Raw genomic sequence first — 25,895 nt, forward strand, 5'->3', positions numbered from 1 at the left:
GTATCCTTCCTTCAGCAAGAATGATGCCACAATATAGTGACAAGATGATCAGCTTTAACAATTGGCTTAATTTCTGGTGTCATTCAAAGAGGATCCAGTGCCTGTCTGCCTGGGATGACATGCTCGACCAGCCACGCTGCTTCGCAAGGGACGGCTTGCACCTGTCACCCCTGGGATTCCGGATATTGGCTAAGGCTCTTGCCACCCCCATCGTGCCTTTTTTAGGCAAGGCTCAAATTCTAAACCCACCACCCTAGAAAACAAAAACGTGAAGAAACTAAGGGTAATGCTGCTCAATGCCAGAAGTCTAAATCTCAAAATGCACGCACTCGAGGCCCTTCTCAGTATGGAGAACATCGATGTCTGTGCTGTGACTGAAACCTGGTTCAAGGCTCCTGAGAGCACCCCGGCACTATCAGGTTTCATCTCATATCATGTGTTCCGGCCCCAAAACCCGGACCACACCACAAAAGGAGGGGGTGTATCCATATTCATCAAGGATACCCACACCTCCAGGTTGGTGGCTACGCACGAAGCATCGGAAACCATCCAGGTGCAATTAACCATAGGCAAAACTGCTCTACAATTTGTAGCATGCTACAGGCCACCCTCTCAAACTCAGGAAACCCACACAGCCTTCCTGAAGACACTGGAGGGTATAAATGTATCACCAAACACCATCATATTGGGTGACTTCAACTACCCGAATACAGACTGGGAACATTACTCAAGCCCAAACTTTCTAGCCCAAAGGTTCCTGGAGTTCATAAATTCAAATGCCATGGAACAACTAGTCACCGTCCCCACAAGAGGAGAAAATATACTAGATCTCATCATCACGAACATGGGGACAAAATGCTCCACACCGAAAGTATATCCCTCATTGGTGAGATCAAATTATAAACTAATCTCACTGGAAATCCACATCCCTGCCCCCCCCCAAACAAAAAGACCACAGTGTAGATCTTCTCTAAAGCAAAGTTCACACTACTCAAGACAGGTGTGGTATCCTTCAAGGCCCCCGAGCCAATGGAAACCACAACCCAAGCTGTGGAAGCCCTTACAAATGCCTTCTATGAACACCTTCAGGACTGCATGGATCAGGCAATCCCAAATAAAACCAAGGCTCTTTCCACCAAGGGCAAACGTCCAGTCTGGTGGACCCCAGCCATAAACAAACTTTACAATAAGAGGAGAAAGCTATTACATGATAGAGCAAAATCCCAAAAAGGGAAGGCATCTTTGATCAGCACTAGCAAGAAACTACGATCCCTCATAAAATCATCCAAGGCCAACTTTGAGAGAAAAATTGCCATAGATTCAAAAGACAATCATAAGGCCTTCTTCAGCTATGTCAGAAACCTGGGTGGAAACTCCCAGATATGCTCAGAATTAGACCAAAATGATACAAAAATCACTGAACCCACAGACATTGCCAACATACTGGCAGACAGGTTCAGCACAAACTTCACCCCCCTCTCCCCCCAAAAGGAGAGATAACTATCCCAACTGAGAGTAGCCTCCCAGACATCTCAAATGCGCAGGTGAAAGCTGCTCTCTCTAAAGCTAAAAACACAGCATCAATGGGACCGGATGGGGTCCCCGGCTGTGTGCTACATGAACTCAATGAAGAACTAAACCTGCACATAAGGCAGCTGTTTAATCTTAGCCTCACCACAGGATATGTGCCCAAGGAGTGGCGTACGGCAACTGTGGTCCCACTCCACAAAGGCGGTGCCTCTATGGACCCTGGTAATTACCGCCCCATAAGCTTAACAAGCCTGGTCTGCAAAGCTATGGAGAGGATCATAATGGAACTCATAAACAAGGACATAGGGGACTTGCAGACCTTGGACCCAACCCAGTTTGGCTTTGTCAAGGGCAGATCTTGCCTTTTGAACTTGGTCGACTTCTTCGAAACAGTCACCAAGGCCACTGATGAGGGAAGGCAGTCCATACAGCCTACCTTGACCTTGCAAAGCTTTTGACACAATACCCCACTCGGGTATTATAGAGAAACTTACCAGCTTAAATGTAAACCCATATGTCACAAGATGGGTTGCAAACTGGCTAAAGGACAGAACCCACAGGGTTAGAGTTGCTGGAGCCATGTCAGACTCCAAGCCGGTTACAAGTGGAGTCCCACAGGGCTCAGTCCTTGCCCCGCTATTGTTCGGCATCTACTTCTCAGAAGTACAGGCAAACATAGGAGGACCATGGCTGACAAAGTTTGCGGATGACTGCAAACTGGGTGCCATAGTGGATAGTACATCGGACACAGACATCCTTCAGAGGGGTCTCACGGAAACTGATAGCTGGTACCAGAGCCATGGCCTGAAGTTAAGCAAAAAGTGTATAGTCATACCCTTCGGGAAAAACAAGGTAACCCCAAGCTACCATATAGGTGGCAACCCACTAAGCACAGAAGAGGTTATCAGGGACCTGGGGACCCAGGTTGACAGTGGCCTCTCGTTTGACGCTCACGTTGCTAAAGTGGTTCGAAAGACCTTCTACATTGCCCACCTGATCATGAAGGGATTCACATCCAGATCAAGTGATGTCATTGTTCCCCTGTACTCTTCACTTATCAGACCAATGATAGAGTGCAATGCCCCATTCGGGATGTATCTCACCCGACACCTGCAGCAATTGGAGAGACCCCAAAAGTTCCTCACCAAAAGGATAAAGGGACTCCAAAACCTGTCATATGCTGCCAGACTGAAGAAACTCCAACTCTATTCAGTTGCATACCGTCTGCTCAGAGGTGACCTGTGCCTGACATACAAGGCCATGACCAACCCGGAATTAATGGACATGCTCCACCTCAAAAAATCCAAATCCACCAAAACCACTAGAGCAAGAGACTTAAACCTTAGCACGGATATAAATAGGACGTGCTGGAGGGATAGATTTATCACCCAGAGACTCCCCATGCTGTGGAATAAAATCCCGGTCCATGTGAGGCAGAGCACCTCGCTGGCTCTGTTCAAGAGAAATCTTGACCGGTGGATGGGAGATCGTAGGTTTACCCCGGGAATCATCTCTGTGTCACTACTGGACAGAGGCACAACAAACTAATGGGCACAGTATTTCTAACATAAGGGGTGGCGTAAGCCACATAACTTTGGGCTAGGCTTATAAATGCCCTAGGGCAGTTAGCCTAGTATAAACCTATGAACCTATGAACCTAAGATGTGTCAGTAACAGTCCATGCCCTTCAGCTGCATATTTTGCTAATACAAACGTGATTACACTTGAAATTACATATGTACTACCTGAAATACTTCAAAATGTTGCCATGCATCTGTGACAATGTGAGGTAGTGCCAGCTGTACCAGAGAGAGTAGGGCAATGCATGTGTAACAAATGCCAACATAGCTAGCTGGAGTTTTGTAAAGAATTCTATGCCATTTGAATATCAAATTGATTTGTACAGATGCCTGTGTTAAAAATGCATTTGTAAAGTTGCTTGTGTTAAAAATGTATCAACAATGGGTCCTGCTGGACAGAAAAGAAATATACATGCATGTCAGACTGTATTGTTGTAACTGATGAAATGTATATATTTTAATAGAAGATACTAGAAGGAAGGGGTTAAGCTCAGCCCAGCTAACCTTAAGAAAAATAACCTGAAATTAAATGACTTGGTTTAGGCCATAAAGCTTTTATCTCACAGGTCTGGATGTTGCCAAAGAATAGCTTGTTAGTTTCTGCAGGAAGGATGGAAGTGTTTAAACTATTTTACAGATTCCAGATGCTGTAATAAACTTTAGCTAAAGTTCTGTGTGTATTGTGACACCTCAGTTAAAATAATAAAAAGGTAAAATGATGGTTCATGTTGCATCAAGTATACATAATTTGTACATCCTATGTAAATAATTTCATATTCTTATGCTTATGACTGTTACTGAATATCTGTATCAACTGTCCAAAACTGTTATCTTCCAATATTGTATGACTGTCATTTGTAAACATGCTGAGCTGACATTTTTATATGGGATACATGTCAACTCACTGAATGCAATTTCAGCAAATCCTAAACAAGTGTGTAACCTCCAAAATGATTTCAATGAAAACTACATTCTCTGAACCTAATATAAATCTTTTAAAGGGGGGAGTAGGCCCCTTAGCCCCCCCCCATAACGACCTAACTTACACTAACTCCGTGGCTGTGCAACAGTGGAGATACAGCAATGGCTGTCTTGCTGAATGTAGATCTGTAACACAACTATTTTGGGGGTTTTGGATTCACAGACATTACTCTTGTAGAGTTATCACATTCCTTCTATGTGTTGCATAATGTTCAATGCTAATAGTGTCTGTTTTTGCTCTAAATAAGAGCCACGATCATTGCTGAAAAAGTCATACGACCAGCCCACTTGGTAAAAAAAATAAAAAAAAAACCCCAGAAATTAAATAAACTGTCACAAGCAAGAATGTAAATGTACAAATTTTTGCTTATGTTTTAAAACAGTTTAGGAAACTGTAATAAAAATAAAAATCTCAAACCTGAATGACCAAACACACAAAAATATCGGGCTGATTCTGCTTAAAGCCCAGTTTAAAAAAAATTCCTGACAAAACTGACAAAAGAATTAAAAAAAAATGCTGTCTTCCCAATTCCTTAGCATACAGAAATATATCCCTGACCACAACTCAGGTAACCGGAGTTCTGTTCGTAGACTGGGAGATGAAGGAGCCAGGTGGGGTGGGGTGGGGGGGGGGGTTGCGGAATGAGCAGCCTATGTCAACTCACCCATCCAGAGGGGGAAGAGAGTGGTGATCTGTGTGCAATCATGGTAGGCCATGGTGAAGAATGGGGCATGTCTTCCTGGTAGTAGACAGGCTACTGTGGAAATGAGGGGAGGCCAAGAATGAGCTGGAAGTATGAACAGTAATAACAATATCATCATGCCTGCTCAGCCCAGCTATGGATTTCTTTATTCACATCCTAAATCATTGTCTCTTGCACCATATATGAGGTCTGGCCCCAGGTCATAGCTCTCTTATGGGTGAAATGGCAACTTTCAGAGATCACAGACCACAAGGTTGTTATCTCGCTGGAGAAGATGGACCCATAAGTAGGACCACAGCAGGATTCTTCTGGGATTCCTTCCACTGCTAGATATGGGAGGGTCAGGGGGGACAGATATATAATGGGCTAATGGGGACATGGGCAGAGAGCAGCAGCAGGAGATAAGGGGGCCAATCACAAATCGATAAAAAAAAAGACGGTTTTACAGAATTATCATACACTATTACATCAACAACTTAAAAAAGCGTAATTACTAAAACTACTGCAGTTTTCATTGTTAAGGCTTTAAGATGCTGAATCAGAAATGCTATAACTGTCTGGTAGTTCACACAGAGCGTAAAGGTTGGAAGTTGTAGTTCCTGTGGTACAGGGTTGATTCTCACAGCCCTCATTTGCCTACTGTGCGAACTTGAGTAGGTCACTTCACCAGACATTGCTCCTGGGTTGCTTCTGCAAAGGGAAGTGTGCACAAATGGGTATTATTTTTATTAATGTTATTACTATTAACAAACAAAATCTGTTCCTGACAGGTGGCTTTCACATGCCTTGTGTCCTAAAGACTGCTACAATTTCATTCCAGTTCTATAATGAACAGTGCATCACTAGCTATAGCTCATGATGCTTTCTATAAAATACAACTGCCCTTAAGTAGACTATGAATAGAAATCCTTCAAAAAACTGACACATGCATTTCTATCAGACAAGCATGACACCATACCAACAAGATATTGAAAAGAATACTCTAATTGGAGTGGGGTAATTTAAAACAATTTAACCATAACCATGCTTTCTGATGCTTTTTAAAATGATGATAGAAGCACTACAGTCATCTGTTGCTCCTAGATGTGTCAGTAACAGTCCATGCCATTCAACTGCATATTTTATTAATAAAAACTTGATTACAGTTGAAATTACATATGTACTACCTGAAATACTTCAAAATGTTGCTATGCATCTATGATGACATGAGGTAGTGCCAGCTGTGCCAGACGGGCAGTGCATGTGTAACATATGCCAACATAGCTAGCTGGAGTTTTCTAAAGAATTATATGTCATTTGAATATCAAATTGATTTGTACAGATGCTTGTGTAAAATGCATTTGTAAAGTCTCAGGTAAACGACCTGAGACGTACCTCCTTGGACTACATGAAAAGAGACATTGAGGAGCTCTCTGATTATGTAGCCCAGGCAGGTATGACCCTGACCTTGAGCAGTATCCTACCTTCACCAAGAATGATGCCACAATACAGAGATAAGATGATCAGCTTTAACAATTGGCTTAAACTCTGGTGTCAGTCAAAGGGGATCCAATGTCTGTCTGCCTGGGATGACATGCTGGACAAGCCACACTGCTTCGCAAGGGACGGCTTGCACCTGTCACCCCTGGGATTCCGGATATTGGCAAAGGCTCTTGCCACCCCCATAGTGCCTTTCTTAGGCAAGGCTCAAATTCTAAACCTACCACCCTAGAACACAAAAATGGAAAAAAACTAAGGGTAATGCTGCTCAATGCCAGAAGTCTCAATCTCAAAATGCACGCACTCGAGGCCCTTCTCAGTATGGAGAACATCGATGTCTGTGCTGCGACAGAAACCTGGTTCAAGGCTCCTGAGAGCACCCCAGCACTATCAGGTTTTACCTCATATCATGCGTTCCGGCCCCAAAATCCGGACAATACCAAGAAAGGAGGGGGGGTATCCATATTCATCAAGGACACCCACACCTCAAGATTGGTGGCAACGCACGATGCATCGGAGATCATCCAGGTGCAATTAACCATAGGCAAGACTGCTCTGCAAATTGTAGCATGTTACAGGCCACCCTCACAAACTCAGGAACCTCACATGGCTTTCCTGAAAACACTGGAGGTGATAAATGTATCTCCAAACACCATCATACTAGGTGACTTCAATTACCCTAATATAGACTGGGAACACTACTCAAGCCCAAACACCTTAGCCCAAAAGTTCCTGGAATTCATAAACTCAAACACCATGGAACAACTGGTCACCATCCCCACAAGAGGAGAAAACATACTTGATCTCATTATCACGAACATGGGAGCACAATGTTCAACACCGGAAGTATACCCCTCACTGGTGAGATCAGATCACAAACTAATCTCACTGGAGGTCCTCATCCCACCCCCACCTGAAATAAAAAAGACCACAGTAAAGAACTTCGAAAGCCGACTTCACACTTCTAAAGACTAGTGTGGTCTCCTTTAAGGTCCCCGAGCCGGCGGAAAACAGTACCCAAGCCGCTGAATCACTTACAAATGCCTTCTACCAGCACCTACAGGACTGCATGGATAAGGCAATCCCAAGCAAAACAAAGACTCTTTGTACCAAAGGCAAGCGTCAGTCTGGTGGACCCCAGCCATAAACAAACTCTACAACAAAAGGAGGAAGCTACTACAAGATAGAGCAAAATCCTTAAAAGGTAAGACACCTTTAATCACTACAAGTAAAAACTAAGAGCTCTCATAAAATCATCCAAAGCAAACTTTGAGAGAAAAATAGCTAAAGACTCAAAAGACAATCATAAGGCCTTCTTTAGCTATGTTAGAAACCTGGGAGGAAACTCCCAGATATGCTCAGAACTAGTTCAAAATGATGTGAAGATTACTGATCCTACAGACATTGCCAACATACTGGCTGACAGGTTCAGTGCAAACTTCTGCCCTCCCCAAAGGAGAGATATCTATACCAAACGATTGCAGCCCCCCAAACATCTCTAACGCCCAAGTGAGAACTGCTCTCTCCACAGCAAAAAACACAGCATCCATGGGACCTGATGGTGTCCCCGGCTGTGTGCTCCATGAACTCAACGAGGAATTAAACCCACAGCTAGGACAGCTGTTTAATCATAGTCTCACCTCTGGATACGCACCCAGGAGTGGCGACTGCGACAGTGGTCCCACTTCATAAAGGCGGTGCCTCCACCGACCCTGGAAATTACCGGCCCATTAGCTTGACAAGCCTTATCTGCAAAGCCATGGAGAGGATCATAATGGATCTCATAAATAAAGACATAGGGAATTTGCAGACTTTGGATCCAACCCAGTTTGGCTTTGTCAAAGGCAGATCATGCCTTTTAAACTTGGTTGACTTTTTTGAAACAGTCACCAAAGCCATTGATGAGGGAAAGGCAGTCCATACAGCCTACCTCGATCTGGCGAAAGCTTTCGATACAATACCCCACTCGGGTATCATTGAAAAAATCATCAGCTTAAATGTAAACCCATACATCACAAGATGGGTTGCAAACTGGCTGAGTGACAGAACCCACAGGGTCAGAGTTGCTGGCGCCATGTCAGACTCTAAGCCTGTCACAAGTGGTGTCCCACAGGGCTCAGTCCTGGGCCCACTCTTGTTTGGCATCTACTTTTCTGAAGTACAAGCAAACACAGGAGGGTTATGGCTGACAAAGTTTGCAGATGACTGCAAACTGGGCGCCGTAGTCGAAAACACATCTGACACAGATATCCTTCAGAAGGGTCTCACAGAAACGGATAACTGGTGCCAGAGCCATGGCCTAAAGTTAAATGCCAAAAAATGCATAGTCATACCCTTCGGGAAAAACAAGTTTACCCCTAGCTACCATATAGGTGGCAATCCACTGAGCACAGAAGAAGTTATTAGGGACCTGGGGACCCAGGTTGACAGTAGCCTGTCATTCGACACCCATGTAGCTAAAGTAGTTAGGAAGACCTTCTACATTGCCCACCTTATCATGAAGGGATTCACATCTAGATCAAGGGAGGTCATAGTTTCCCTATACTCATCACTCATCAGACCAATGATTGAGTACAATGCCCCATTCGGAATGTATCTGACCCGACACTTGCAGCAGCTGGAGAGGCCACAAAAGTTCCTCACCAAAAGGATAAAGGGTCTCAAAAATCTGTCCTATGCTGCCCGACTGAAAGAACTTTAGCTCTATTCAGTCGCTTACCGCTTGCTCAGAGGTGACCTGTGCCTGACATACAAGGCCATGTCAAACCCAGATTTGATGAATATGCTTCACCTCAATAAATCTAGATCCGTCAGAGCCACAAGGGCGGGAGACTTAAACCTCGACACGGCTATTAATAGGACGTGCTGGAGGGATAGATTCATCACCCAAAGACTCCCTATGCTGTGGAACAAAATCCCAGTATATGTGAGGCAGAGCACCTCGCTGGCCTTGTTCAAGAGAAATCTTGACCAATGGATGGGAGATCGCAGATATACCCCAGGGATTACCTCAGTGTCACTGCTCGACAGAGGCACAGCAAAATAATGAGTATAGTTCCCCATACTAAAGGGGTGGCGTAAGCCATAAAACTATGGGCTAGGCTTGTAAATGCCCTCGGGCAGATAGCCTAGTATAAACCTTTGAACCTATGAACCTAAGTTGCTTGTGTTAAAAATGCATCAACAGTGGGTCCTGCTGGACAGAAAAGAAATATGCATGCATGTCAGACTGTATTGTTGTAACTGATGAAATGTATATATTTTAACAGAAGATTCTAGAAGGGAAGGGGTTAAGCTCAGCCCACCTAACCTTAAGAAAAATAACCTGAAATTAAATGACTTGGTTTAGGCCATAAAGCTTTTATCTCACAGGTCTGAATGCTGCCAGGGAATAGCTTGCTAGTTTCTGCAGGAAGGATGGAAGTATTGAAATTGTTTTACATATTCTAGATGCTGTAATAAACCTTAGCTTAAGTTCTATGTGTGTACTGTGACACATCATGCTCAGTTTCTAGTGTGTGTGTGTGTGTGGGGGGGGGGGTAGTATGGTTATCACAGAGTCAGGTGACCAGATGTGATGTCATTCTGTAGCCAGCACTGAAATTGTATTTGAATACTAGTGGGAGATTTGAGGTGTGCACTCTGTTTTTGGACTTGACAAGGCACTCATCCACATTCATCTGCCTTGCTTTAGTAAGCAACTAGGGAACACTAATTATTCAGTCAGAAAAATATACTTAGATTAGCTAAATATAGTTTTTTTCTGTATCTATGAGTCTTTCCATCTGTGTTGTTTTTTAACTTCCTGTGATTGATTTTAAATAGATATTCAGTATTTTCATTTTTTTATTATTCTTTATTATTAAATATATCTAAACCTTTCATTGTGGCTGGTCTTTCAGAAAATATATAACCTTTGAGAGTACTTGGATTTATTTAGTGGAACTGTGGCTCCACAGTCTTGAAAGACTGCTGCTTGGTTACACACTACCATTTGTGTAAGTATTAACTTTAATAAGTGTAATTGGGTACCCTTGTAAGAGCCTTAAAGTAGCTGGCTTCACGTGTTCTGGTGGCAGGAGATCTACCTTATAGTCGGGGTGGAGGTGGCAGAGCGGGTAAGCTGTGCCAGCTATTCCCAGGTGTGTGTGTGAAAATCAAATCTCAAAGACTGTGTGTGACAGCTACTTTGAACAGGGACACAGAGCACTGATTTCATACACAGGGTGGTGGAGGACTTGGCTTGGAACACACAGTTAAAGACTCAGCTCTCTAGTGGTCAGTGAGAGTCTTATATGGGGCCTGGAGAGAAAGTCCAACCCCAGGACTGGTGTGTGCATTCCCTGTCTGCTCTTAATAGAAATTGTACTTGGTGCAGACAGCTGCATCTGAAAATACTGTGCGTGTCTATTTTTTTCACAGTGAACGTTCCCCACTGGTGTCAGTGGTGAGGACTGAGGCTCCTTGATCACTAGCCCACAGAAGGGACATCACAGCATCTATGCTAAACTATTATTTAACATTATTATATTCAAATATGGAATACTTAATAATTACTCCCATACTTAAAGCAAAAAAGTGTGAATCATAAGGAAAAGGAATGGTGACTAATACTGAGCAAGTATGTTATCTATGCAGCTAGCCAAGAAACATTACAATACAGCTTGCATGTGTGTTTGCGTGTGCATGTTTGTGTGTGTGTGTGTGTGTGTGGGGGGGGGGGGTCAGGTCAAACTGCCAGCAACATAAGCTTGGTAAACATAGATTACAACAAGCATTCTTTTCAACAGAGTGTGGAAAGGGGAATATCTTAACCTTTTGAACATCAAAGCAAAATGTATAAAAATATGTGATATTCCCCGCAAACATTCTCTTTTTAATAATGCCCAACAAATGAAAAGCATGCAATATTTATATACTTTTCATCTAAGTTACTTCTTATTAAGACTTGTTTTACTCTAAAACTAAAAAAAAAGTTAATTAAAATCTTTTGCAAACAGTACAAATATTCTGCAAGAACTCGGGCACTACTGATCACAGACCATCCAAATGTGGGGAGATCCTCTGCCATTTCAACACCCTTGGATAGTCTTCTATCTGTCTATAATGCCCACACTGTTGGGGTTTACTGCTTAAAGAAAACAATTTTTTTCCACTGCTTAAATGTACTGCTGCAATCTGACTCTGGCACATCCCACCTCCCTCAGAACTATATGTCCACAAAGAAACTGTCAGAATTTTTCCTTTCTTACAGTATCAGTTACATTGGGATGACATACAGTAAAACAACTGCAATCCTGCTGCACTGTTGGGTCTAGTTCCCTATCCCACCTGATATACACAGTGGGTGTGTCATCAAAGTACACTCCAAGTATGTACCTTCTTGTCTATCATCTCCAGAGGCTTAACAAAATAAAAAGAGAATGTTGTCTGACCTCTGCAAAGCTTATATTCAAACTGAATCATCTAGCACATATTTGTACCATAAGACGTGCAAATCACTTTAACTAGTTTGTTAGCAAAAGTTATATATCCCTAAATATGACATCTCCCTCTTTTAACAAGTTCATAGGTATATACTAGCCTAATGACCACCAGAGTCTTTATAAGTCTACTGTGCAACCCAACCCAACCCAATTGTATCCCTTATGTATCACAGGGTGTGTTAGTTATGAAGCTTCTAGAAGCTATTCAAGGGAGGGGGAGTTACTTTGGGCATTACTGTCTGACTCCATCTATCAAAGACATGGACAATTTTCCGATTTTCCATCAATTGGTCACGGTTACACTTAAACAGGGTTAGGAATGGACTCTGCTTCACATGGATTTGAATCCTGTTCCAGAGCACACAGATCATCTGAGATAAATATCTGCCTCGCCAACATGTCTTAAATTATGTCACAGAGAGAAATTTAAATCCTTGGAGCTAGTGTTTCTGATGCTTTTCATTTTGTGGACATGCAAAAGGTCCATCAGATCTGGATTCAAGTATGACTCGTATGCCAGGCATAGATGGCCTCTGAGTAACCTGTAGAAGACTGAGTAGAGAGAAAAGACTTTAAAGCTAACATTTATATGTATACTGCCTATTTGTGTGTTAGTATACGTTAAGTTACATTGATTATTTCAACTTTAACACTACATTAAGCATGGTTAACAATGAGACTTTTCAGGCATTAGAATCCCTTTCAGTCCATATATCTGTTTGGCTTTTTCGATGGGTTTCCACAGCTGGAAAATTAGAATAGCTACTTAGAGTAAACTTCTTGTCTGCCTTCTGGCACAGTTCTTGTTGTAGCACAGCTTCATTATGGCACATGAAGTTAGGAACCTAGCACTGTAGCTCTTGACCACCACTGTTTTACAGTGTCTGCTTTCATGAAAAAGAATGGTTTAGGGCAATTCTGGTGCTCATCTTTCTGCAGTTTCAATGTTTTCTTTTACAGATACCTATGATTTTCTCTATAGAGCTTATCATCTTCTCCACAACCACAATACAGGATCTTGGCTCAACTGTTTTACCAGGATCTTCAGCTTCAAACTGTAAGCATTCTCAAGGCTTCTGGATTTTAATTGTTTCCAACCTGCAAATCTGTCAGTCTTCTGTAGCTTCTATCACAGTGGCATTCCTGTCTGCTGATTTATTTCTAGCATTCCCCTTACTTTATGTTGCTTCTCAAGTATCAGCAGTCAAGTAGGTAATCTGCTTTTCAACCATCTACCCATTGATAATCTTTCTGGTGATAGAATGAGTTCAGACCTTTTGCTACAGTTCTTTCCCATGAGATTATTCACTGTCTGGATAGTTATTTCCACCCATCTGCAGGATTCTGGACAGTATGGATAGGACAGTTTGAATTCTAACATTTACAGAAACATTTTGAATTCTGGACATTTGTAATGCAGGTAAATATCTGATATCCTTTGTCACAAAAATATAATTTAAAGCAGTTAGCACACTTGTACATGTCACTTCTTGCAAATTTAATTATTTCAGGGAACTCAGAATAATAATTCACACATATGAGATATGTGGCTTTTCTAAAATGTAGCAAATTTGTACCCACTCAGGTAAAGAGAGAATCTGGAACTGAGTATGCTAGCACCAATGTACTCTCAATTGTTATGCTGTACACTGCAGATGAGACAGTTATGGACTATTTGCTCTATTTATGTTGACATTCTGGGATAAAACATAACATCTTTGCGGTTTCATTGCACTGTACTATTCCTTGATGTAATTCATGTATCCTTAAAAAGCATTTGTTTTCTAAGCTGACTGGGAACTTCTTTTTTGACAGCTTTGAAATTAAGCCATGGATATAACCTATTTTTCATTGAAAGTTAAATATACTGGCTTCACTTATTTACTGGTGACTTTTACTCAGGGCTCCTGTCATTATGTCTTTCAGCAGCTGTATTTACATCTTAACTTTTTTTTTTTTTTTTTTACTTTTCTAGTTAATATGCTCCACTTAATGCATCTGCCATGAGCAGTTCCTTTCCTGGCTTGTATATTACTTTCAGATCAGACTTATGAAAATAAAGATTCACACCCTTTGTAATTTTTGGAAGTGCCCTGTGTGATGACTGTGAGGTAGTGCCAGATATGGCAGAGAGAGTAGGGCAGTGCATGTGTAACATATGCCAGCATAGCTAGCTGGAGTTTTGTAAATAATTTTATACCATCTGTATATCAAAAAACTGATTTGTAGAGATATGTGTATTCAAATACATTTGTAAAGCTGTTGTATTAAAAGTGTATCAATGGTTGGTCCTGCTGGACAGAAAAGAAATATACATTTATATCAGACTGTACTGTTGTAATTGAGGAAATGTATATATGTTAAAAGAGGATGCTGGAAGGGAAGGGATTATGCTCAGCTTAGCTTACCTTAAGAAAAATCATCAGAAATTAAATGACTTTGTTTAGAACATAAAGATTTTATCTCACAGGCATGAATGCAGCCAGAGATGCAATGTCTAGTCTGGGATCCTGCTAATTGCTACCCTGGGGTGCCAGAGAATTTCTGGTTAGTCTCGACAAGAAGAATGAAAGTACTGGAATTGATTTACAATCTCCAGATGCCTTAGCAAAGCTCTAGGTGTGTATTCTGACACATCTGTTGCTAGATTCAGGTTCAGCTTCCAGTCGGGGGGGGGGGGTTAGTGTGGGAACCACACAGTCAGGTGACTAGATGTGATGTCATTCTACAGCCAGGACTGAAATTGTATTCAAATATTAGTGAGAGATGTGATAGTGACATTCAGCACTCTGTTTTAGAACTGACAAGACCACTCACCCACTACTTGCCTTGCTTTAGTAAGTAACCAAGGAAATTTAATTCTTCAGTCAGTTAAGACAATAGTGAAATTAGTTAAGTATTGTTTTTCTATATCTGCCTGAATCTTTCCAGCTGTGTTGTTTTTATATTTCCTGTGAAATTAAACTCTGGTGTTTATGTAAATAGATATTCCGTGTTTTCCTGTTTTATTATTATTTATTATTAAATATATCTACAGCTTTCATTGTGGATGGTCTTTTAGAAAATAGTTTAAACTTGGAGAGCAACTGCATTTATTTGGTGACACTGTAGCTTCCTGCTCCTGAAAGTCTGGCCACTTGGAAACATTACCATTTGTGTAAGTATTAATTTTTCTAAGAGTAAATGGGTACCCTGGTAAGAGCCTTAAATTACCTGGTGGGTGGCAGTGAATCTACCTTATAGTCTGTGCAGAGGGGGCATAGCTGATAAATCTGTGTCAGCCCTTCCCAGGTATGTGTGTGTGAAAATCAAATCTTAAAAGAGTGTGTGTGTGTCAGCTACTTGGAACAGGAACACAGAGCAGAGATTTATGCAGAGAGAAAGGTGAAGTCTTATTTTGGGCCTGAAGGAGGAAACCCATCCCCAGGTCTGGCTTGTGCAGCCTGTGTGCTCTTAAGGGAAATTGTGTTTGGTGCAGAAAGCTGCATCTGAAAATACTGTGTGCATCCATCTTTGTTCTAAGTGAATGTTCTCCACTGGTGTCAGTGAATAAGATCAAGGCTCCTTGATTACTGGCCCAGAGGAGGGATGCCACATATTGGTGGGCAGTGGTGGGATATTAATTGAACTTCTGCAGCCTGTAAGCAGTTGTCACTAAGGCTGTGTATACTCTCAGCAGCCACAATGTAAACATACAGAGTTTCATTTTTCACAACAGTTTTACTTATTTTTCTTAGTTTAGTCAGGGAAAGCAGGCAAAGATGTCAGCAGAGGATTATGGCAAGATGACAGTGAACCAGTTGGCTAAGGTATGCAAATCCAAAGGACTTTTGCATGCCAGCAAGCAGGCAAAGATGTCAGCAGAGGATTATGGCAAGATGACAGTGAACCAGTTGGCTAAGGTATGCAAATCCAAACTGGTGCATGCCAACCTGACTAAAGAGGAAATGATTTCAGCCTTAATCACAGATGCAATACAGATCAGCAACCAGGAGGAAAACCAGTCTGTTGATGGGGATGTACATCAATTAGAAACAGGACAGTTCACCTTTTCCTCAGAGGATTTAAAAACCCACCTGGAGTTAAAGAGACTTGAACTGGAGGCAAAATGCATAGAATCAGAATCGGCAGAGATACTGCAGTGTTTGGAGGTTGAAGAGAATGACAGACTGCGACATTTGGAGGCTGAAGAAAATGAGAAACAGCATGAGCATGAGTGGGACATCCTGACTCTTCGACCGGAAGATAGAGGTAATGTGGAAGGGAATAAATGAATCCCAGAAGCAACAAAGATCAGTAAATTTCTCCCAGAGTATAAAGAAGGTAATACGTTTTAGTCATATATTTGAAAGCATATATAGACAATATGATGTTGACCAAGTGCTCTGGGTATGGTTCCTCACCACCTTACTCCATGGTAAAGCTGTACCTGCTGTTTCTAAACTGTCTTGATGTTGACTATTTAAGTTATGACAAGGTTAAACAATGTTTTTTGGAATGTTTTAAGTTAACAACTGAAGCTTACAGAATAAAGTTTCATGAGCATAAACATAAGGCAGATGAAAGTGTATGCGATTATACTGCGGAGCTAAGCACTTATTTTTCATAAGCGGGTGTCAGGTCACCACATCTGAAAGGCTGGCAGACCTTTTGGTGAAGGAGCAAGCCCTTAGCACTTTGCTTGAGGACATGAGAATCTGGTTGGCAGACCGGGAGTGTAACTCTGCAGATGAGCTTGGGAGAAATGGGGAGCTCTACTTAGTAAGCAGGGGACCACTGCACAAGAAGGGGATACCCAGTACTGCACATGGACATAAGGGAACGCATTGTGGGCAGACTAAACCAAGCCAACAGAGTCCACTAGTAACAGGGTAAGTGACTAGTTCAGATACATGGCCAGGATCAAGGTCTGGTGGTTTTAAATGTAACCAGAGGGGCCATGTAGCATACAAATGTCCACTGAAGCAAGGTGGGGAACAAAAGCTGGGGAAGCCAGCAAGTGGGAATAACAGTATGCCAGAGGTAAGTTGTCTAGAGACAACAGGGGTACCAAATTATCACCAGAGTTTATATCCTATCTTAGTGGACAGAAAAAAAGTCACTGCTAAGAGAGGCACAGCCTCTGACATAACCATTGTGAAGCCTGCTGTGGTTAAAGAGGAGCAGTATTTGCTTAGGCAGTCCAATCCAGTCAGAGCTTTAGGAGGGATCCCATTCCAAATACCTTTGACCAGGGTTCACCTTGACTGGGAGGGTGGAAAAGAAAGCAAGCAAGTATGTGTGTTTGAAGATATCCCTGCAGATGTCTTGATAGGGAATGATTTTGATTATGCAGTACCTTGTGTGCATGCAGTTACATGCAGTCAGGCTTGGAAACAGGCATGTGGGTCTGGTAGCCTGGGTGAGACCCAGATATACAGCACCCCTGAAGCCAGAACTGGTGCTGTGTCTAATTCAGGGAAGGATCTACCCCACAGCAATGAGCCTCAAGATGAGCCACAGCTGTTGATAGGTACTGATGTTCCCTTGGACAGGGTAACTGCAAGGGCAGAGGTAAGTGGTAGCACTCGGGCTGACAGTGAAGCACCGCTGTTAGAAGATACCAGACTTCCTGTGGAAGGGGAGCTGGGAAAAGTCACAAAAACAGAGTTGACACAGGCTTGACGAAGGTAGCTAGGGAGGTGCCTGATTCTCAAGGAAAAGGGGAGTCTATATACTGGAACAAAGGGTCATTGTATACAGAATGCACCCCTGAGGGAGGGCTAGAAGGTGAGGTAATACAGCAGTTGGTAGTGCCCAGAGCCTACCATCTGGCACTTCTAGCAATAGCCCATGGCATTCCTTTTGCAGGTCATATGGGCATAAAACGTACCAAGAGACGTACTATGCAGAACTTTTATTGGCCTGGGATTGCCAGGGATGTAACAGGGTACTGCAGGACCTGTGACTAGTGCCAAAAAGTAGACAAGGCAGGAGACAAGGTCAAAGCTCCTTTGATGCATTTGCCTGTGACTGAGACACCATTTCAAAAGATAGCTATGGATATTTTGGGGCCTCTTAGTTAATACCCCAAGTTCCACAGGAAAGAAGTATATCCTAGTGGTAGAAGAGTATGTTACTAGATATCCTGAGGCAGTGACTCTGTTCTCTGTCAAGGTGGAGAAAGTGGCAAATGCTTTGCTAGAGATCTTCAGCATGATAGGTGTCCCAAGAGAAACACTGACTGACAGAGGTGCCAATTTCATGTCAGACCTGCTGTCTTGTCTGTGGGAGCACTGTGGAGGGAAACACCTGAAGACAACCCCCTACCATACTCAAACTAATGGTCTTGTGTAGAGGTTAAACTCTACACTAAAGATCATGCTATGGCCATTTGCATATCAGTTTAAGATAGAGTGGGACAAATATTTGTCCCATCTGCTGTTTACTTACAGAGAGATACTCCAAGAATCCACAGGTTTTTCACCCTTTAAGTTGCTGTATGGGCATAGGGTGATGGGACCGCCAGATTTGATTCGTGATGAGTGGGAGGATGAGTGTGAATCCCACAAGGAGTCTGCTGTGACATATGTACTAAGCCTCAGGACAAGGCTTAGGGAGCTCATGGGCTTGGCCCAGGAGAACCTGGCAGGAACCCAACAGCAGAAAAAGGTCTGGTATGACAGGAATGCTTGAGCCAGAGTGTATGCTATAGGACAGCAAGTGATGGTGCTCATTCCTGTCAGACACATAAGGCTGTGTGGACCCCAGCCTGCAAGCAGACATTCCAAAAGCTTAAAGAGGATTGGGAGAACCCCCTGTGTTAGCTAGTCCGGATTACAGCATAGAATTTCTTGTACAGGCAGATACTTTGAACCATGGGGTGGGAGCTCTACTCAGCCAGGTTTCCTCAGCGGGAGAAGGACAGCCAGTTGTATATCTCGGCCGTAAACTCCAACCCAGGGAGGATTGCCAATTCAGAAGAGATCTCAAGACAAGGTATGGGGTAATGTATTCTCAGATAGGCTCATTCCTCTCAAGCACTGTTCCTCAAGAGGCACTTGAAAAACTAGCGTGAGTCTTCAAAGGGGGAGATGTGTGACGATAGGGTGCTGCCATTCATGCTAGGAGAAGTAGGGCAGTGGATGTATGACTTGCGCCATAACAGCTATCTGGAATTTTGTAAATAATTATATGTTATTTGTATATCACACTGACTTGGACAGATGCTTGTGCTGAAAATGTATTCGTGAGGTTTGTTTGTATTCAAATGTATCAACATTTTACCCTGCTGGAATGAAAAGAAATGCACATGTATTTTTGTAACCGAGTTAAATGTGTATGTTTTAACAGAGGACACTGGGACAGGAAAGGTTAACCAGATAGCTTACTTTAAGTAAAATAAGAGAGCTGTAAATGAGCTGTTAAACCATTAAAACCATACTCCACAGTGCTGAACAGGACCACAGATGGTAGGTCTGGAAGACACCTTTGTTCATTAGCTCAGTAAAAAGATGGGAAGCCCCAGGTACTGCCATAAACATGTAAGATGTGTATTGTAGCAGTCTATTCTAAATTCCTGTCTCAACCTCAAAGAGGGTTACTGTGAGAACCTAGAGTCAGGTGAACAGATGAGGTCATTCTACACGCCATCTTGGATATTATACTTTATAGGGAGTAATCTCTGAGGATGGAGTATTCTGTTTTGGGGAACCTGACTAGAAAGACTGCTCACATACTTCATTGTGCTTTGCTCTATCAAGTTAAGTTATTAGTGAATAATAATTTTCCTCGATTCAGTCAGGAATATAGTAAAGCTTAGTTCAGATATTGTTTTTCTTTATTTGTCTGAGTCTGTCCATCAAGGTTCTTTTCAATATTTCCTGTGATTTGAACTCTGCAGTTTACTGTGAACATATATTCAGGATTTCATATCCTTTTATTATTATTATTATTAAATATATTTACACTTTTATTGTGGCTTGTCCTTGTAGAAAGTATTTAATCTCTGAGAGTGCTTACATTTATTTGGTGACACTGTGCAGGCCACACCAGAAGGCCTAGCCTTCTAGGCGAACTACTACCATTTGTATTAGTATTAATATTACACAGTAATTTAATTGGACACCCTTTGTTAAGGGCCTTAGAGTAGCTGATTGTGGAGTGTCTGGTGGCAGTGATAATTATATTTAATCTGGGCAGAAGGGGACACAGCAGGTAAATATGTGCCAGCCTTTCCCAGGTGTGTGTGCTTGAAGAATCAAATCTCACAGTGTGTGTGTGTGTGTGTGTGTGTGTGTGTGTGTGTGTGTGTGTGTCAGCAACTTGGGGCAGGGACACGAAGCACTGGGTTTACAGACAGGGTGCTGGAGGACTTGACTTAGATACTTGGCAGAGGACCTAACCATACAGCTGTACCAGTGGGGGAGTCTTACTGGGGAGCTGGAGGGAGAAAGATATAGAGAAATTCAGGCCCCTATGTGCTCTTCAGGGAAATCGTGTCTCATGCTGAGAGGTCTGCATTTGGAAATACTGAGTGTATCCATTTGTATTCCAAGTGCACATCTCTCTCCAATGTCAGTGGTGAGTATTCAGGCTCCTTGATTACTGTCCCAGAGAGGGGTCGTCACACTTCCGTTTTGTTTCTCTCCTTCATTTCCCTTATTGTCTACATTTTTGTGGTAAGACTTTATCTGTTATTAGTTTAGCTGAACAGTAATATATCCTATTTATTTTTATTATAGCACAATAATTTCTTTTAATAGTCCTAATTAGTGTGTTTATCTTTTTTACCAAGCTTCTAACATTTTGGGTCTTATTTATGTTATGTAATATATTTATTTCATCGAGCTTCATATCCCTATTAAATCAAGCAGCTCTTCCCTCAGAGAATTTTCTTCTAGACATGGAGCACCTTATTTGCACTTCATTTCATGTGAGTATTCTATAGACAGTTCCAGAACATCTTTCTGTGGCATATCCTTTTCAGAGATACCCTGCTTCATCTGCTGCTCCTTCATATGGGAACTCACTGACCCATCCCTTTGCAACATTGCCTGCAACAGAGTTGCCATTTTGTCATGCTCCTTCCTTTGTTGTGCAACTTCAACTGAACTTTTGTACCAGTCTCTTACAGATCGTTTCAGCGCATCACCATGTAGCAATTCTTCAGATGCCTTCTGCTCCACCTGTTTCTCCTCAATTTGGAAACTCATTGTTCCCTCATACTGTGGCTTTACCTGTGTAAGATTTTCTACACTAAATCTGTCATTTCACATATAATCCATAACCTCAGTTTTTATTTGTTCATCTTCTTCCTTACTAATCCTCTTTTCTGCTTCACCCTTTGTCTTCTTATTTTTTGAATTGTGAAATGCTCCATGTATGGGTGCCTTTGCCTATATTTCTTTCAAATATCTTTGCTGCTGCTTTTTTTATATACTGATCAGTTTTGCTTCCTCTTTTACATAAATATTCCACCATACTATATCTCCTTTTATTTCCCTTGTCCAGCAGAGAGGTAATAACATCTTTTTTTCTGGATGCAATCCCTTTACTTATGAGATGAACCAAGTAAAAGGCTTTTCTGACCACTGCCGCTACATGATGGTAGAATGTGAGGTTATCAACCTGAGTGCCCAGGTCTCTCAGCACAAATTGTGTGCTTAGGGGGTTGCCATTGATGTGGTAATCAATAGGGGTCATGTTTTTTCCGAATGGTGTGATGATACATTTTTTTTGCATTTAGCTTAAGGCCATGACTTTGGCACCAGTCAATAGTTGCTGTAAGACCCACTTGCAGTATGTTAACATCATATGAGAAGTCAATGACAGCAGCCAACGTACAGTCATCCACAAACTTGGTCAGCCACAAGCCCTTTGTCTTTGCCTGGACCTCTGAGAAATAGATGCCAAACAGTAGGGGTCCCAGGACAGATCCCTGGGGAACTCCACTAGTGACAGGTCTGCTATCAGAGGTGGAGGTGCCTATTTTGACTTTGAGGGTCCTGTCAGTGAGCCAGTTGGCCACCCACCTGATGAGACAGGGATTTACTCCAAGTTGTGTTAGCTTTTCGATGATGCCTGAGTGGGGGATTGTGTCAAAGGGCTTGGCCAAGTCAAGGTAATCTGTATGTACTGACTTTCCCTCATCCAGGGCCTTGATGACAGTCTCAAAGAAGTCAACCAGGTTCAACAGGCAAGATCTGCCCTTTACGAATCTGAACTGGGTGGGGTCAAGTACTGGGAGATTGCCTATGTCCTTGTTTATGAGATCCATAATAATATGCTCCATGGCTTTACAGATCAGACTTGTCGAGCTAATGGGGAGATAGTTTCCAGGGTCAGTAGTGGCACCACTTTTGTGCATGAAGATGACAATGGCAGTTCTCCACTCTGCTGGAATGAAGCCAGTGTTTAGGCTGTACTTGAATAGGGTGCTCAATGGAGAAGCCAGTTCTTGCTGGAGATGGTGCAGAATACATCCTGGGATACTTATCAGGTCCCATGGAAGCTGTGTTCTTTGCCTTGGATAGGGCCTGTAACACTTTATCTACAGAGATGTGAGGTGCGGGACAAGGGGATGTCGAAAGGGCCTTTTGGGGGGGCAGGGGGTGAAGTTTGCACTGAACCTATCTGCTAGCAGGTTGGCTAGGTCAACAAGATCAGTGTAAGTGATACTGTTAAGTATTAATTCGGAACAAACTTGGGCTTTTTCATGGAGGTTCCTGACGTAACTGAAGAAGATTATGGTTTCCCTTTGTTATGGAGGCTAGCTTTGATTCATAATTTGTCTTGGAGGTTTTCACTAGTGATCTAAGGAGGGAGTTTTTCCATTTGGAATTTGTTCCCTTTTACCCTTGGACAACAATTTCTTCCTTTTGTTGTAAAGTCTGTTGATAGAGGATGTCCACCAAACAGGTTTGTGTTTCCTTGAGAAGCAGGTTTAAATTCTATTGGGTATGGCTGAGTCCATGCAGTTGTACAGATGCTTGTATACTGCATTGGTGTACTGTTCAGCATAGTTGTCTGCATCCCCTAAGGGGGGGGGGTGGTATGAAGCCACAGATACCCTCCCTTAAGAGGTCGTAGTCAGCTTTTGAGAAGTTTTTTACCTTGATTATAGCTGGGGAGGGGGGTTGGGTGGGAGAGAAACTTCGAAAGTAGCAGTCCGATGATCTGATCTCACCAGGGAAGAACATACTATGTGAGTGGTGCATCGGTCACCCATGTTGGTAAGAACCAAGTCCAGAATGTTATCTCCCCTTGTGATGGATGAGACGAGCTGGTCTAGTGCGTTAGAATTGATGAAGTCAAGGAATCGTTGAGAGAGTACATTAGTGCAAGAACAGTACACCCAGTCTATGGTGGGGAAGTTGAAGTCACCAAGGATCAGGGTGTTAGGGGGTAACTTTGTGGAGTCAAGCAGATCCAGGTAAGAGGAGTGGGTGTCCCGAGTCATGGGGCGGGGGGTCTATAGCTAGTTATAACTTGGATGGGTGTCTTGCCAACTGTCAGTTGTACCTGGAGTAGTTCCAGTGCATCATGCTGGCAAACCAGTCTGGAGGTATGCCTGTCCTTAATAAAGATAGGGACACCACCACCCTTAGTCTTCCCAACCTCATTTTGAGGTTGGAATGTGCGGAATGAGGTACAGCCTGATAAGGCAGGAGTGCTCTCCACAGCCCTGAACCAAGTTTCTATCAGATCAAATGTAGTCACTAAGCAGAAGCATCTGACCTGAATTTCATTATGTATTATTATTTAAAGGAAAAGAAAACAGTTAAGAAAAAACTATTGATTAGTGGACTGTAATCAACCATAAAAAGCTCCACGTCCCATTAGCAGTTATTGTCCTCAGTGAATTACTTGGCATAGCAGCTTTTATCTTGTGATGATGGGGCGTGGTTCATAGGTTCACAGATTAGTACTAAGCTAACTGCCCTTGTGAGCTATTTTAAGCCTAGCCAATTGTTCCTTGTGAGACTCAAACCCTGCACCTTGTGTTTGCAAGGCAAACACTTCAACCATTAGGCCACCCTCCCAACCCTACTTAGTAACATCTGCATTCAACTGCAAGCACTGTGGTACAGAAGGGTAAAGCCCTGATTATGACCCAGGTGATCTTTGTTTGATTACTGGATCTGACAAAAGAGGTGCTACAAGGAAAGATGGATGTATCCTGCTCCCTGTAAGTAGGTGGGGTATCCTGCTGAAATCAGCCGACTGTGGAAATGAGGGGAGGTCCAGAGCTGATACCCAATGCACACTCGAGTCAAGGGGTGTTACTGAGTGCAGACACTCCTTAGTAGCAGTGTGACTCTGCACCAGGGTCGCAATCTCACCGGCCCCAGACATGGGTTGGCTTTAGCCCAGAGGAGGCAAAAGTGGGTCACACAGGCCCACCAAATAAGGAGAGGTACTGGGAAGTAGTTGATGGTCAGCTGTGGGTAGTCAAAAACATAGTTTAAAAATGTATTCTAAACCCATAAACATGTCAAACAGCTTGTACTTTGCCTACTGCAGGGGAAATAAAAGCACTCAAGATGAGGCTGGTTAGTCAGTAGTTCATTACGTACCATAAGTTCTTAAAATAAAATACACTAATTATTACATAAATCTTAAAACAGCAGGAAACGTGATGGCTAACAGAATGGGTCTAATCATGGTACTCCAACCTAAGCAAATTTTAGATATTTACATGAATAAAAGGTATCTCAATCCTACCATCCAGTTTCACACTCCAGGTCAAGTGGAAGCCATCTGTCATTAAGTAAAAATTCTTCAGGTCTTCTGGTAACAGACAGCAATTCTTCTGTAAAAAGAATTCAATATATAATTGCTATGTGAAATTCAAGAACGGGTAGTACCAGAAATTAAAGTCAATACAAAAAGAAAAGTACAGTTGTGTACACTTACCATAAATGTAGATGTTCGAGTGTATTCAATGTTGCAGTCCTAACAAATGGGTTATCCGGCTCCTGGTAGCCCTCAGTCAGCCAGAATACCAAAGGTAAGTAAAAATGCCGTCGGTTATAAAGGACATCAGGGCGTCCGATACAAAAGGAGGCAGCCGACGTCGCTTCCTCAGTCTTTCATTCCATAACAGTCAGGAGCCCCCAGAAAATAAGGCTTAAATCAAAAAACAATTTGACAAATAACAAATTAAGCCTGTACCTCAGGAAAAAAGAATAGGAGAGGACCACAAAAAGGGGAAAGGAGGGAGGGAAACCAGGATTGCAACAGTGAATACACTCGAGCATCTACATTTATGGTAAGTGTACACAACTGTACTATGTTCATCGTGTTTCACTGTTGCAGTCCTAACAAATGGGTTGATTACCAAAGCTCAGAGAAAAAAGGGGGGAGGAACCACCAGCATCAAGGGTTGGAGATAATGCCCTGCAACACCGCAGTGGCAAACCCTGCCCTGGCTCTGGAAAACAGAGACAAATTGTAATGCTTTGTGAAAGTGTGAACAGAAGACCATGTGGCAGCTTCCAAAATGTCTTTAGAAGGGACACCCCTTATAAAGGCTGCCGAAGTGGAAGCCGCTCTAGTAGAGTGGGTCCTAACCCCTTGAGGCGGAGCTTTGCCATGAAAAGAATAACAAAAAGTAATACAATGTGCAATCCATTTAGATATGGTCTGCTTAGAAATAGCCCTGCCCTGGGCTCCAGGGGTAAAACTGACCAATAACTGTGCTGATTTCCGAAGGTCCTTAGTCCTGTACAGGTAAAACCTGAGCTGTCTGTGCACATCAAGAGAATGTAGGATCCTTTCACCTCTATTGCGACGATTAGGAAAAAAGGTAGGAAGGTGTATGGACTGATTAACAGTCAGGCTGGAAACCACCTTAGGCATAAAGGAGGGATTAGTCCTCAGAGAGACTCTATCTGCATGGAAAATAAGAAAAGGCTCCATGGCCATCAAAGCTTGCAGCTCCGAAACCCTCCTTGCTGAAGTTATAGCCAAGAGGAAGGCGGTCTTCCAAGAGAGAAAAGTTAAATCTGTAGAGGAAGCTGGCTCAAAAGGAGGAAGAGTGAGTTTCTCCAGAACAAAATTAAGATCCCAGGCTGGAGTAGGTGCTCTTCTGGGAGGTTTTAGATTGCAAGCACCTCTGAGAAGCATTTTCATCAGGGGATGAGAGAAAATAG

General features: G+C 42.6%; 1 protein-coding gene across 3 annotated transcripts in view; it reads right to left on the reverse strand.

Moving 5' to 3' along the window:
- Nucleotides 1–25,895, reverse strand: part of TPGS2 (tubulin polyglutamylase complex subunit 2) — a 612,577-nt gene that overhangs the window by 221,640 nt on the left and 365,042 nt on the right. For all 3 annotated transcript variants that reach the window (XM_044078027.1, XM_044078035.1, XM_044078044.1), the window contains exon 3: nucleotides 24,466–24,553. In XM_044078027.1, coding sequence (XP_043933962.1) covers nucleotides 24,466–24,553 — 88 coding nt within the window. The remainder of the gene's footprint in view (nucleotides 1–24,465; nucleotides 24,554–25,895) is intronic.

This window comes from Protopterus annectens, chromosome 1.part1 (assembly GCF_019279795.1).
Source record: "Protopterus annectens isolate FY-2018-M chromosome 1.part1, PAN1.0, whole genome shotgun sequence".
Classification (NCBI taxonomy): Eukaryota; Metazoa; Chordata; order Ceratodontiformes; family Protopteridae; genus Protopterus; species Protopterus annectens.